Here is a 15781-nt window from a genome sequence, read left to right as displayed (position 1 = left end):
CCTGGATAGTTCTGATGACTATAGAAGTTTTCTTGTATTCTGGTGAATGGGAACTGACCTCCTAGTGTCTTCTACCCATCAGTTCCAGTTCTGTTTTAGACTATCATATAATTAAGTCAAATCCTTCTTTATGATGAAAGTATTGTGGTCTCAGATCCTGAGTTTCAAATTCTTTAGCCATTAGATTACCTTATTATCTGATTGTTTTCATTGTAAAGGGTTTAAGTGATCCAGTCTCTGAGAATGGCACCTGGACTTGGTAGAATGCAAAGTGGGCAAAGTCTTGCACATGTGGAACTTAACAAGTAAAAACCATACTAACTCTTGCTAAATCATGCCTTGGCCGTTCTATACTTGTACATTTTGTATCTTCAACCCAAGTGTAGGACCTTATCTATTAACTTTCTTGTTATATTGATCCATTACTTTTCAGCCTCTTGGATTCTTTTTTTTTTTTTTTTTTTTTTAATTTTTTTTTTTTTTCCAACGTTATTTATTTTTGGGACAGAGAGAGACAGAGCATGAACGGGGGAGGGGCAAGAGAGAGAGGGAGACACAGAATCGGAAACAGGCTCCAGGCTCTGAGCCATCAGCCCAGAGCCTGACGCGAGGCTCGAACTCCCGGACCGCGAGATCGTGACCTGGCTGAAGTCGGAGGCTTAACCGACTGCGCCACCCAGGCGCCCCTCTTGGATTCTTTTAAAATCTGACTTTTGTTATCTGTCATTAAACCTCTTAGTTTGTGTCATGAACTGATTTGAAGAACATGCATTCTGTAGCTTCTACCAAGTCATTGAAAAAATGTTTGCTGAGAGAACTAAGAACCAACCCTTGTGGCATGTCACTAGAGATTTCCTTTCAAATGATTGCTAAATCATTTTATTTAGTTACTAAGTATTTTAATTAGTTACTCATCAACTTTATTGTGTTATCAGCCACTCCACATTTCTCCATTTTATCCATCAGGACAGTATGAGAGCCTTATCACTTTCCTTTCTTAGTTTAGGATGTACATACTTTATCTTGTCAAAAAGGAAAACCCGGTCAATTCAAGAATTCTTGCTGGTTGTTTTTCATATAAGTCTTGTAAAAGGAAGTTGTTTTATTAAAATTCCTCAATGAGAGCCTACCATTTCATTAGATTGTTTTTTTTTTTTTGTCACCACACTTATTTCATATAGTTGAACTTTTTCTTCTTCTTACGGAATTCCATGTAACTTTGGAGGCAGATTCCTCATGTTTTTTATGTTGTTTCTAATGGTTGAGTGTTTACTTGTGTCTTGCCCTGGTCTAAGCTTTTCACTTGTGCTCCCTCACAAGTGTCCTTATTTTTCAAATGAAGAAATCACATCTCCATCCTCTGTGAAGTTTTTAACTAGTATCTCAGTATTTGTAGTAATCTTCACTTCTTCAGACTCAATAGTTGTCTTTAAATACTCACCAGGCATTTACTACATGTTTTGTATCTTCCCCACTGGATTGATAGTAAGTTCCTTTAGGGCAGTGACCGTAATCTTACATAGCTGGTATTACTTTATATATTTTATGAACTTTGGTTCACTGTTTTACACATAGTAATTTGCATCTATGCATATTTGATTATAAAATTAAAAATTTATTCACATATTAAAATTTTGATTAAATGTTGGTCATAGAATCAAGGTCCAGGTGCTCATTGAAAAGGGATGTCATTGTGAACTATAAACTAGATGATACAACCAAAACAACATAGAAGATCCAAATGAATTCATTGTGCGTTGTTTGGCCAGGCTACTAGGATTAAAACCTGGCCCTGCATACTTTGTTTTGGGTGGTCTGAAGGCCTTGGCCAACTTGCCTTCTTCCAGCCCTTTGTCTGAAGCAAGTCTTTGTGTCCATATCGTTATTTTGACACTACTGGATTTCCTTGGTTTTTAAAATACATAAAACAAATTATTAGTTATAGAAATATTTCATGCACATAGTAAAATATCTGTGTAGCAGGTAATAGAATAAATTGAAAAGTAAATCTTAGTTTCTCCCACACCTCCATTTTTAATCCTAGGCATCCTACTTCCAAAATAAAGCCACTTACATAGCCTTCTGGGACTATTTTGTATATATTCTAACATGCATGATATTCTAACATACATAATCTTTCTTTTAAACACAAAGGACAGTTCTCCATCTGGATTTTGTATTTAATAGCATATTTTTAAGCATAAGTACATAGAGATCTACTTCATTGTATTCCCTTATGTAAATGTCCCATAATTTATTTGTTTCAAAAGTGTATTTGTTTTAAAATTTATTTGTTTTAAAAGTAGAGAAAATATGGGGTGCCTGGGTGGCTCCTCAGGTCATGATCTCATGGTTTGTGGGATTGCTACGTGCGGCCCACACTGGCAGTGAGGAGCCTGGTTGGGCTTCTCTCTCTACCTCTCGCTGTCTCTTCCCTCCCCTGCTCACATGCTCGTGCACGTTCTCTCTCTCTCAAAATAAACATTTTTTTAAAAAGTAAGGAAAATAAAAAATGATTTGCCTAGCCAGGCATTTACATTTTCAGTTAGGAAGACAAATAACACATACTGGAGATTTACACATTATCACAAGGACAATCTTAATCTGCTCTTCCCTTTGAAAGGGCTTAGTGTACTCTGAGACATTGCATCATTTCCCAAATACATGATCAGAGTAAGCTTTTTGTGCTGAAATGGGATGGCACATATCTTACAAGTAACTTTATTAACTAGGTCAGAATCCTCTAATTTGTAATTAAAATTGTTATTCTTGGGAGTGTGTAGCACATGGTTGTATAAACTGTAGAGTCTCAAATAGTCAAATTCAGCTGTTAGATTTTGGGTACTTCTGAAAATAAAAAAAATTTGCTTGCTCAAATTTTCTAGCATGGGCTTCCAGACTTTATTTATTTGTTTTTTTATTTGTTTATTTTATTTAAAATCTACCATTTTTACAATTTTTTAATGTTTAGCTTTTAAAGTTTATTTTGAGAGAGACAAACAGTGCAAGTGGGGGAAGGAAAGAGAGAGAGAATTATAGTTACCATTGGATAGACTTTACTATGTACCAAACATCATGCTAAATATGTCACATAGACTTCTTTAATACTCATTAATAACTCTTTGAAGTAGATACTATTCTTTTTTTTTTAATTTTTTTTTTAATGTTTTTATTTATTTTTGAGACAGAAACAGAGCATGAGCAGGGGAGGGGCAGAGAGAGAGGGAGACACAGAATCCGAAGCAGGCTTCAGGCTCTGAGCTCTCAGCACAGAGCCTGACATAGGGCTTGAACTCAAAAACCACGAGATCATGACTGAGGCTAACCGACTGAGCCACTTCAGGCGCCCCTATTCTTTTTTTAAAATTATTTATTTATGTTTTAATTTACCTCCAAGTTAGTTATCATGTAGTGCAGCATGATTTCAAAGTAGATTCCTTAATGCCCCTTACCCATTTAGCCTATCCCTGTTCCCCTCAACCCCTCCAGCAACCCTCTGTTTGTTCTCTGTATTTAAGAGACTTGATTTTTGTAATGATAATTCCTAACTGGTATCTCATGTCTAAGATTGAAAGCTATCATTTTTTTTTTAATGTTTGTTTATTGGGGCACCTGGGTGACTCAGGTGTCTGACTTCAGCTCAGGTCATGATCTCATGGTTCTTGAGTTCAAGCCCAACATGGGGCTGTCTCGGTGTCAGCATGGAGCCTGCTTTGGATCCTCTGCCCCTCCCCCACTCATGCTCTCAAAAATAAACATTAAAAAAAGTACAATAATGTTTATTTATTTTTGAGCGTGCATGCGTGAGAGGGAGTAAGAGGGAGAGAGAATCCCAAGCAGGCTCTGTCAGCACAGAGCCCTACTTGGGCCTTGATCTCCACAACCGCAGATCATGACCTGATGAGCCGAAATCAGGAGTCCGGGTCGTTCAACCGACTGAGCCACCCAGTGCACCCTAAAGCACCCTAAAAATTTTTAAAGGCTTACTCTGGGAGACATTTTCACATAGATTAATGTTTTGTTGTTAAAGGTATGGTGGAGCTAGTTCCTGCTTCAGATACCCTCAGGAAAATCCAAGTGGGAATATGGTATGTGGACTGGATCCTTTAAAGATAAAACCACTTGCAGAGTGGCTGCGGAAATACAATCCTTCTGAAGAGGAATATGAAAGGTGATTAGCCTGTCTCCTTATTCCAGATAACTTTGTCAAAAATGTATTACATAGGTCATAAGTGCTTTCATTTTCCAGCTCTGGTGATTAGACATTTAGTTTAGTTTGTAAAAACAGCCGTCTTTCTCTAATTAAAAAAATATATGTATAAAAACAGTATATTTAATGGCAGGAGTCCTGAGTGAAACCAATGCTCAATTACCCTCCAAACATTCCAAACATGCTTTTAGAGGCCAGCAAAACAGAGGTATTTTTATAATGCAGAATTGTTATATTTCAAAGATCTTGGAAAGTTAGGGAAATGAGGAAGAGTGGCTGTATTGTGTGGTAGTGAGAGCAAGATTATGGGCAGACTCTCTGAGCTTGACTAGTTCCCAGGTTCCTCACTAGCTATTGAGTCTTGGGCAAATTATTACCTCTTTTGTGCTCAGTGACTGTGGTATAAAATAGGATATGGTTATGGTATTATAGTACTTATTATGGCTGTAAAAAATAATAGTACTATAAGGTTATATGAGAATTAAGTGAGTTTATATGGAAAGCCCTACATTGAGTAATTCTGTAGTTGATAGTTATTAGAGGTGTCTATTTTTTTCTTTTGGCACACTTTTGAATGCTATAATAGGAAAGGAAAATCTCTCAAGAGTTAAAAACTTTTAATGATCCTAAATTGGCCTAAGAAAGACTCAAGAATACTTTTTTTTTTCCTTTCTAAAAACACTTTCAATGGCAATATAAGGAGATCTGTTTTAATATCATTTGCACCTACTCTGTCATTAATGTATCATATTTAAGATAGTACAAATGCTGTCGAGAAATTTTAATTTTGTAGAGGAATTTTGTCCTTTGTTGTCTTTTAAACTGTTTAAGATCAACCCCTTTTCTTTGTTGTGGTATTGAGGAAGCAGTGCAGCAAAAGCCAATACTTGTTTATAGTAATGTTGGCTCTTTTGTGGTTCCGGGGAAAAGTGGTTGACACAAAATAATTGTCAAGTAAAATACATTGTGTACTTTTATGCATTTAACTTTTAATATCCTTTACTAAGAATATAACATAGTGGAGTTACATTGCTTGGGTTTGAATCTTGTATCTGCCACTTAACAATTAGGTGGTTCTGGGAAATAATTACTCTGTTTCAGTTTCCTCATATGTAAAATAGCAATCAATATGGTACCTTTGTCATATATACTGTGTTTGTATGTAGAAAGAAATAGTATAGTGCCTAGTTTGTGATAAGTGCTATTTAAACATTTGGTCTTATCATCATCAGTAATAATTTCTGGGGAATAATCACATGGACATATAGAGCCTTATGACTGCTCCATTCAGAATGTACTATTTTGAGGGGCATCGGACTTTTGATCTCAGCTCAGGTCTTGATTTCAGGGTTGTGAGTTCAAGCTCCACACTAGGCGTGAAGCCTACTTAAAAAAAACAAACAAAAATGAAATGTAGTGTCTTGAGACTATACTAAATGCATATGCTTTGGACAAAAATACTTATTATAGACATCTTGCTGTATCGTTCTATATGATGTGTTAATAACTTAATCCCCAGGACAAGCAAGACTAAAGTGAAAGATTTCCATCTTTGAGAAACTTGCAGATGTTACATAAGGAGTCAACAAACACATTAGTTATATTATTGTATGTTTAAAGATAGCAGGTGACTTTCTTTATACATGCCTTCCCTATAAGCCAAAAAAGGGAAAATACTCTTTTATAATCCTTTATCACAGTGTTACCACTTGTGCTAAAGTAGCAGAGGCTGTGAGGAGCAGAGGTCCACAACGATGATTCTTAAAAGATGTTCAAAGGCAGCACATACCCTCAGTAGGGACTGGCAGGATCTCTGCCTTTTAAAAGACAAAAGTTAGAGAGATAGGGGCAATAAACCATCTTTAGAAGGTGTTTTTGTTTTCGAAATAGGGAAAAGGCTGGCTTTTGTTACCATAACCTAGTTTATAAGCTATTAAGAAAAATGGATTATGATAGTATTTCAAAGGGTGATGAATTACTTTAATCTTTATAACATGCCTCCTTTAAAATTTTTTTTTTTTCCTAAAATAATTTTATATCTTTATTACAGGCTTCTGAAAATTTTATCTATTCTTGTGCTGGATGCTGTGTAGCTACCTATGTTTTAGGCATCTGTGATCGACACAATGACAACATAATGCTTCGAAGCACAGGACATATGTTTCACATTGACTTTGGAAAGTTTTTGGGCCATGCGCAGATGTTTGGTAGCTTCAAAGGTACTAATGTTGTTATTGTTGCTAAAGAAGAGAGGCACTTAAATACCCCAGGGGGCGCCTAGCTGGCTCAGTTAGTTGTGCATGCAACTCTTAATCCCAGGGTCATGAGTTCAAGCCCCATGTTGGGTGTAGAGCCTACTTATAAAACAAAAAACAAAAAACACAGTACTTCAGGTAATTCTGAAGATTTCCACATTGTGAATCGCGTTTCAAAAGGTATTAATAAAATTATCTGTATCCATCCATTATTTGTATATATATCTGCAAGAGTTTCTGTAGTAATTTTTACTTGAAGGAAAAAGAAATTGACCTTTCTTACCATGTGAGTGTTAAGTTTTGATGATTTAACATCAACTGTTTTACAATCTAAGCATTCCTCCTCCACTTTTTTCTTCCCAAGAAAGCTGAAGCTGTTGGTTTGCTTTCTTCAGATTTATTCAAGAGATCGTTGATTTTGAGTGAATTCATTTCAAGTAATGCTAAAGATATTTTCATTTTGGGGGCACCTGGTGGCTCAGTTGGTTAAGCGTCCGACTTCGGCTCAGGTCACGATCTCAGGGTCCTGTGAGTTTGAGCCCCGCGTCAGGCTCTGTGCTGATAGCTCAGAGCCTGGAGCCTGCTTTGGATTCTGTGCACTCCTGCTCCCGTCCCTCCCCCCTCCCCATCTCTTCCCCTCCCCTGCTGTGCTCTGTCTCCCTCTGTCTCTCAAAAATAAATAAATGTTAAATAAAAGATATTTTGTTTTGACAGTATTAGAATTTTATGTAAGGTATCTTTGTGTATTTTGATGAACCTTTATTTTGACACATTTAGCCATAACATTGATTTTAATTAGTGGACACAACTTATTTTAAAAGAGAGGCACTTTTTATTTCACAAATTAATGTCCCAAACATTAACTGCCTCTTTTCTTGCTGTTCTTTGCCTTGTAGCTCCCACTGAGCATGACTGGGGATGAAAAAGACCCTAAGAGATGACTTTACCATTGTAGTACAACGAGGATGAGTGTGTGTGTGTGGTAACCTTTGCTGAAATGAATTAAGGTGTATTTTATCTAGTTAGTGGTACCTGTAAAAAATGCTCCCATTTGTATAACGGCAATGAGTGCAAAATTTTTGTATATTTGTAGCTACTATTTGATCACTATTTGAGTGTGTGGATTTATAAATATCATCTTGGAAAAAATTCATATATTCTAAGTAATGAGATTGATTATATGAAGGCTTTCCTGCAAATACAAATTTATAAGTTTTAATGCAGATTCAACACTGCCTAGTACTAAGTTTCCCAGTTGGAAATTGCTATGGCTCAGATAGCTTCGTTCAATAACCATGTGATAACAATAGCACTATTTGAATATCTTCTATAAATAATACTTTGTGTGTATTTTCTTTTTAAAATAGGGATCGGGCTCCTTTTGTGCTGACTTCTGATATGGCATATGTCATCAATGGGGGTGAAAAGCCCACCATTCGTTTCCAGTTGTTTGTGGACCTCTGCTGCCAGGCCTACAACTTAATAAGAAAGCAAACAAACCTCTTTCTTAATCTCCTTTCTCTGGTAACTCTGTTCTTTTATAAGCCTTTAATTAATTTACATTACTGCTCTGTGTTCAGTATCTAAAGAAGGATATTTTGGAATGAAATTACTGTAGTTTCAAATGTTAGATATACTATCACCAAAATATTCAAAAATTGCTGCTCTGTAAAATATTCCAGACACCGTTTTATATAAAATACAAAAAAATAAGTCACGAGAGTGGGCTACCCTGGGAGTGAGGAGTAAAAAGTACCTGAAAAGGACCCTGAGAGGGTCATCTGGAATGCTGGAACATATTTTGTGTCTTAATCTGGGTGTGTTCAGATTTTTATACTTCTCTGGATGTTTATTAAGTTAAAAGTAAACCTCCACTATGATTATTGTGACTGAACTTGATATAAAAACAGAGGACTAGACAAAAGGTCTGTATTTTACAGCTTTTATTCCATAACCTGGCTTTGTGACATCCAACAATTGACTTCCTTGGCCTTGGTGTTTTCCATTTGTAACCGAATCACTTAGGTCCCTAAAACACTAATACAGACTCTTCAAAACTGTGATTGTTTGTTTGCTTCAGTTCTAATTACTTGGCCAGCTTTAAGGGATGGGTAAGGAACAGAGTTTTAAAAAATTGAACTCACAAACTCTTTTTTTCCTTTCTACAGATGATTCCTTCAGGGTTACCTGAACTTACAAGTATTCAAGACTTGAAATATGTTAGAGATGCACTTCAACCCCAACTACAGATGCAGAAGCTACAATTTTCTTCACTAGGTAAGGCATATTTAAATATTTAGAGAAGGGACATAGCTTTGATTTGTTTTCCTTAAACAAATGCTGTATATCAAAATTCTGATTTTTCAGGAAGGAATTGTGAGTCACAGTATTAGCAGATAGTAGCCTTATCAAAAGTATATTTTATGTCAGAAGTTTGTTTACTGAATAAATGTAAAGGATTTGCAATAACCATTTTAAAAATAAATTTCTCTCAAAATAGCTGGTTTTATTTAGTATGTGACTTCAATTATAAACATCCTGTGTATGAACTATTTCTGCAAGACGTATTTTCTATAATGCCAAATACAAGGTTTTTTGGGTTTTTTCCTAAAATAATATCTGTGTTAATCTGTTTTTCAGGATTCTGCCATGACAATTTTTGTGGATACTATAAATGCTTAAACAGTGAACTCTGGGACACTGCTATAGTAAATTGTTAATGTATGACATGGTACTTAAAACACGTATACCAATTATTGGCATTTGAACTTGTTATTTTTGCTTTAAAAGCAGATCTTCCTGGCAAATTGGTCACCTCATTATTGTGGTATAGTGATACCACCTCATTATTATGCCATAGCAGGGAGGGACACATGAGCTTATGTTCTTTTCCTCCTTTTTCTCTTGCCTTCTTCCTCTCAGTGGAGAAGAGATAGAAAACTGGACTGGATTTCCCTAGTCTCAAGAGTCTGGCCTGAATTGAATTGAAGGAAGCTGACTTTTGTATAGCCTTCCAAACTAATCCTGATAATTTAGGTATTGATGGGTTTTGCTTTGTTTTTTTAAAGAGATTTGTTGCCTCTCCTGGCAAAACTATAAAGCAGGCATGTATCAGTCTGCTTGAGCTGCCATAACAAATACCATAGACGACATGGCTTAAAAAACAGACGTTTATTTTCTCTTAGTTCTGGAAGCTGGAAAGTCTAAAATCAAGGTGCCAGCTGATTCACTTCCTGGTGAAGGCTCTAGGTTATAGATCATTGCCTTCTTGAGGTTTTCTCCCATGAAAGAAGGAGATATAGAACGAGAAAGCATAAGCTTTCTTGTGTGTTCTTCTAGGAATTTTTATCCTTATCCTTGTAACCTCTTCTAATCTTACTAACTCCATAAAGGCCATATGGGGTTGGGGTTCAATGTATGAATTTTGGAGGATACAAATATTCAGTCCATAGCCAGGTAAGAACCTTTGTGTGAGGTTCTTGACTTTTCTTTTTGAATCTCTTTCCTCTTTCTGGATTCCTTTATCCTGTTTCTGAGACTTCTTGTTTCTTTTTGCATGCCTAAAATGTTTTACTCAAACCTGCCTTCCAGATTTATTCCCACCAAACTCCATATCCTGTCAAAACTTCTTTTTCCAACTAAGGGAAATTATGATTATCTGAAGAAGGAATCTGATTCCAGATGCTACTACTATTTGATAGAAGAGATTTTATTAAATTTGAATTATTTTCCGATGCTTCCTTCTATACCTGTTTAGTTGCTACCTTCCCTGTTTATTAAAAGGGAATTAAAGGGGTGCCTGGGTGGCTCAGTTGTAAACTGTCCAACTGTGACTCTTGGTTTCAGCTCAGATCATGATCTCAGTTATGAGTTCAAGGCCCGCTTCGGATTCTCTGTCTCCCCCTCTCTGCCCCTCCCCCACTTGCACACATGCTCTCTCTCCTCTCTCTTTCTCTCTCTCTCTCTCAAAATAAATAAAAGCGGGGATTAAATAATTATTTTTTGGCATTATACCAATTATCTTCTATAATTGGGGGTATTGGACCCCACAGAGCTCAAGAAATGAAAGCATTGTTTCTTGGAGACAATGGGATGGGATGGAATGGAGACTTTCTTGTGCTAAAATGTTTTGTTGGGATGGAATATCTTTTAATGGGTTTTTGGCCTGAAGAACAAAGGAAACCCTTACAAAGTGAGGATCTGCTTAATATTTTAAAAGGAATGAAAATGGGGTGCCTGACTGGCTCAGTTAGTAGAGCATGTGACTCTTGATGATCAGGGTCATGAGTTCAGGCTCCATGTATATATATATACATACACACACACGGAGACACAGAGGTAGGTAGGTAGGTAGGTGGGTAGATAAAAATTTAAGGGGCGCCCAGCTGGCTCATTCAGTAGAGTGTGTGACTCTTGATCTCGGGGTTGTGAGTTCACGCCTCACATTGGGTGTAGAGATTAAAAATGAAATCTTTAAACATTTTTTTAAATAAGGAATGAAAATATTTTTTCATCTTTTATTATGTTAAAAGAACTGAACATGTTTTCTCATGAACATTTACTATTAATGTATTTTCTGATTGTTTTGTAGGCTTATTGAATCAAGTTTGGGAAGCATTGCCACGAAGTTTAACTTCTTCATTCACAATCTTGCTCAGTTGCGTTTTTCTGGTCTTCCTTCCAATGATGAGCCCATCCTTTCATTTTCACCCAAAACATACTCATTTAGACAAGATGGTCGAATCAAGGAAGTCTCTGTTTTCACTTACCATAAGAAATACAACCCGGATAAACATTATGTAAGTTTGTTTTTGGTATTTGTAGAGACTCATGCATGCATTACTGTTGTCCTTTCCTGGTTCCTTCACTGACTCTGCTAAAGTTCCTAAACACTTGCTCTTCTCATACTTCTTTCTTTTTGGATGGTCCAAATAAATATATAGAGGAATCCCTTATTGTTTTTTGGTATTTATTTCTGGGTAAATTTGCTCCCAAACCATGGGAGAAGAATGTTTACTCTTCCTTTCAGAGACCAGACTAAAAGGATGGTGCTATTTTGCTTTTTTCTCCTTCCTTGAATTTGTTCTTAATTTAAGGTAAAGCTTGCTCATGGTAACAAATTCATCCTATTTATAAGGCATAGAAGTTTTCTAGTTCTCATTCCACTAAGGATGAAGGTATTATAAAACACACACACACACACACACACACACACATAAAGTTCATCTTTGAACAAAAACATCACTTTAGTATGCTTCCCCTTGTCCCCCAAAAGGATAGCATGATCATCTGTTTTATTATTTTTCACCCTTGTGCTAATACTTTTGCTGGGAAATACTTGCAGCACAGTCCTTTAAATTGTTGATAAAGGTGATATTTTATAAAACAATTTTATTATTTAATTTTCACCTATTAGTAAATTTTTGTAAGTTGTATTTAGTGTTTTATCCTAACACCACTTTACTGAAGTAGTCCATTCTTTCCCTCAATGATTTATGACATTAATATATCATAATGTAGAATATTATAATGGTAGTATATTTTAAGTGTAATGGATATACATATATTCATTCCTGAATTTATTTCTGGTCTTCTGTAACTATATGACTTATTTCTATAACAGTATGTTCTGTAAAGTACTGTGACTTTTACCATAATTTAAATATCCAGTAAGAACAGTTTTCCCTGATCCTCCTGCCACCATAAATTTTGCTTTTCTCATTTACTCTTTTAATGAACCTATTAATATGGTTCATTGGAAATGCACTAAATTTATAAATTTCAGGAAGTACATTTATTATATTTAAATCCTTGAAATAGTGAATTTCACTTTCCAGTTGTTTATATATCTACAGTGGTTAATATCACTATTAGATATAGTTGATGTGCTATATATAAATACGATGACTTTTATGTTTGCTGTTTCTTATCAGTGACATATCGATTACTAATTTAAAGCATTTGGACTACATAGAAATGGTCAAGCTATGAATTTTTCTGTCAGGGAAGTATTTTGTTTAATGCATTTGGGTTGTGATTTCCTTTTCAGATTTATGTAGTCCGAATTTTGAGGGAAGGACAGCTTGAGCCATCATTTGTGTTCCGGACCTTTGATGAGTTTCAGGAGCTTCACAATAAGCTCAGTATTATTTTTCCACTTTGGAAGTTACCAGGTATGTTCCCATTGTTGTTTATTAATCCTTTTTCACAGAAACAATTTCTTACCAAGCGTAGGTCAAAAGCTTTGTGTAAACACGTGGTAAGGTACAGTGGACCATATGTGACTTATTTTCCTTTGTATGGCAGGGGTCTGATCCATCCATAGACAAGGAACTGTATGTTTTTTGGTGAAATGAATAAACAGTGAATAAATGATCAAGATCCTAAACTTAAAATATGGGATTTTCTAGCTTCTAGAAACTAGAAAAAAACTTTCAGTTGAAGCTTTTTTTTTTTTTTTTTTTTTTTTTTACAAATCCTATTGGGCTAGGTAAATTCGTTGCTTCAACTACATTTACATTGAGGTCAGGGAACTTAGTTGAACCTCTTAGTTTATTGTCTGTACCACAGTGAGCAACACCAGATAATAATTAGAATCTTGGTTTTAGAAAAGTCAGATTTTAAATCACTGCAGAAATAATTTTGGCCATACTCAGCTCCTTGAGGGGGAAAAAAAAACAGCTGAGGTATTGAGACTGTTAGTCAAAATCTTATATAACTTAGTTTTGTATCAGTTACCCTTTCAAAACCCTCAGTTTTGATGTGGCTGATGACCAATAGATTTCGTGCATCAAGTTGCTCATATTCTTCTCAGACTAGATTTCAGAAGTAAAGAGTCAACAAAGTGGGTATCAGAATTTATTTCCATGTGCAGTCTCATTTTCCACTGTCAGCAAAATAGGCAGAGTTAAGATTATCTTGATTTAGACCCTATATCACTTGTGGACACAGTATTGACCTGGTATGGGACTACTATTCAACAATAACTTTGGCTGATTCAGTGAGTAGTGATTATTTTGGAAGATATGCATAAAATATTGTGAATAGGCTAATGTTGAGAAGAAATAGTAGAAAATAAGTAATAAATAGCAAAATAGCAAAACAATGTGTCTTTTGTACCAAGGTTTATAAAAGGATAACAGGTACTTGAACTACTTCATCTCCAGTACTTTGAAAAGAAATTATAAAACTTACTTTCTAGAAGATTAAGACTCCACTTTGTATTTAAGTATATATTTTTAAAAATACTTCTAATAATATATTATACTTAAGTCTATAAATACTTCCAGGTGAAATAATTTAAATCCCACTTGTTTTTGTTCTTTTGTAGTTTTCCTAATAGGATGGTTCTGGGAAGCACACATAAAAGATGTAGCAGCCAAAAGGAAAATTGAGTTAAATAGTTATTTACAGAGTTTGATGAGTGCTTCAACGGATGTGGCCGAGGTGACTGTCCCGATTGAAAAAATAACCACATACTCTTCTTTGTGCTACATAATATTTAAACTAATGATTTGTTTTCCTCTTGTGTCTTAGTGTGATCTTGTTTGTACTTTTTTCCACCCTTTACTTCGTGATGAAAAAGCTGAAGGAATAGCTAGGACTGCAGGTGAGATTATTTTTTCTCTTCTTGATAATTTACAGCTTCCTTATGACAATGCAAACCTGTAATTTCTCAAGTGGATGTGGGCAGAGTGACAGTGGGGTATTGGCAGTGGTCTGGGTGAGAGTGAAACGGGGGTATTCTTTCCAAGGCCATCAATTTCTGGATACACATCATTTTCCCGATAGAGTGCGGTTACTAAAAAACTATAAATCAGTGCCTATTAGGTTATTTACCTTTTTCTTTCCCACTGCAATGGTCGTGGAATTATAGCAAATTTCTTTGTTGTTGTTTTAACCAGTGCAAGCAAGATAAAATAAAGATGAACGTATTTATATTTTCAGAGTGCCGGTCCTTTCAGTCCTACTCCAGGCCAAATTGGAGGAGCATGTAAATTATCTGTCTCTTACCGAAATGGTACTCTTTTCATCATGGTGATGCACATCAAAGATCTTGTGAGTGTTTACAAATAATGATGATTGTAGAAAAACCTATACCTTGGTAAGAAGTATTACTGTTTAAGGGAATGCTTTTCTTTATAGGTTAGCTGAAGATGGAGCTGACCAAATCCATATGTCAAAACATACCTACTTCCAGATACCCACAAAACATCCAACGGAAAACCAAATTTCACGAAAAACCTAGGAATCCAACCATTCAATGAGATGGTAAGTAAATCATTTCTAAAAATGTCCTAGATTTGTTCTTTTGAGATTTTAAAGTTTAAACACTTAAAATTTTTTAGGTATCAGTTGCAGAACCTATTATTGTTCTAGTAAAGCTACTCAATGCAATCTAGTGGTACTTAACAAAATGTTGCAGAATTGAACCTGCCTCATTGACCCTTAGGTTTTAAAAGATCTTAGGAGTTCTTATTCAACCACCCTTTCCATGTTTGTAGCCCCTCTGCAACATTTCCAAAAAGTGGATGTTCAGTCTGTGCTGAATGCTTCCAGGCCATCCACTTTGATTTGGGCAGTTCCAACTCTTAGATTATTTTTATTACTGGGCTGAAATCTTCACTCCCTGCAATTTGCACGTAGTGGGTTTTCAGTTGTACCTCTTGGAACCACACAGAACTACTCTTTTCCTCCTTCTGCGTGACAGCTCTTCTGATAACTGAAGTTCAAATGCCCTTCCGGTTATCTTTTATTAAACTCTTCAGTACTTTTACCTTTATTGATAGGATGTAATGTAAAAATCCTCCTCTTCCTAATTGGTTTTAGTTGCCAGCAAGCCCTCTCTATATAAGAGTGCTCTAAACGACAAAGCAATAAGCAAAGCCATCAACTGAACAGTGGGTGGAACAGGAACTGTGACTTTGCTGAGTGACTCAGGAACTTAGAAACTGTATCTATTAAAGCCTGCTAACCCTTAAGTTAACTACATTTGCAGGATAAACACATTATTGGTGGTGCATTAACAAAAATGTCTTGGATAGAGATTTGGAAGAAAATAAATCTGGATTGTCATCAAGGTTATAGTTTGTTAAAAATGTAGCCCTTTAAAAGCAGATACAATATTTGATGAAGACCAGGTGATGTTATTCTCAAAAAGTAGTATTGGTTTTTTCTAGTTGGTAGTGTTGTACTTTCAAGAAATAAAATGTGGTCAGTTTTAGTTATTATTAGGCAGTGAGAAGGACTAGATTAAAGTGATATTTCTTAGAAGTTATGATGAGGCTTTGTTGGGGGGAAAATCTGTTTTGATGTG

At 35.6% G+C, this 15781-nt stretch overlaps 1 protein-coding gene across 1 annotated transcript in view; it reads left to right on the top strand.

Annotated features, from left to right (window-relative positions):
* The window catches only part of PIK3C2A (phosphatidylinositol-4-phosphate 3-kinase catalytic subunit type 2 alpha), a 120991-nt gene that overhangs the window by 102674 nt on the left and 2536 nt on the right, over positions 1 to 15781 (top strand). The window contains 15 exon segments of the mRNA XM_030331060.2: positions 4031 to 4080; positions 4082 to 4114; positions 4116 to 4170; positions 6259 to 6428; positions 7831 to 7989; positions 8634 to 8703; positions 8706 to 8742; positions 11057 to 11264; positions 12515 to 12642; positions 13796 to 13819; positions 13821 to 13911; positions 14002 to 14072; positions 14412 to 14527; positions 14616 to 14627; positions 14630 to 14736. Of these exon segments, the coding sequence (XP_030186920.1) occupies positions 4031 to 4080; positions 4082 to 4114; positions 4116 to 4170; positions 6259 to 6428; positions 7831 to 7989; positions 8634 to 8703; positions 8706 to 8742; positions 11057 to 11264; positions 12515 to 12642; positions 13796 to 13819; positions 13821 to 13911; positions 14002 to 14072; positions 14412 to 14527; positions 14616 to 14627; positions 14630 to 14736 (1331 nt within the window).

This window comes from Lynx canadensis, chromosome D1 (genome assembly GCF_007474595.2).
Source record: "Lynx canadensis isolate LIC74 chromosome D1, mLynCan4.pri.v2, whole genome shotgun sequence".
NCBI classification, from domain to species: domain Eukaryota; kingdom Metazoa; phylum Chordata; class Mammalia; order Carnivora; family Felidae; genus Lynx; species Lynx canadensis.
The sequence above is the reverse complement of the archived record's forward strand: the minus strand, read 5'-3'. Positions and strand labels throughout refer to the sequence as shown.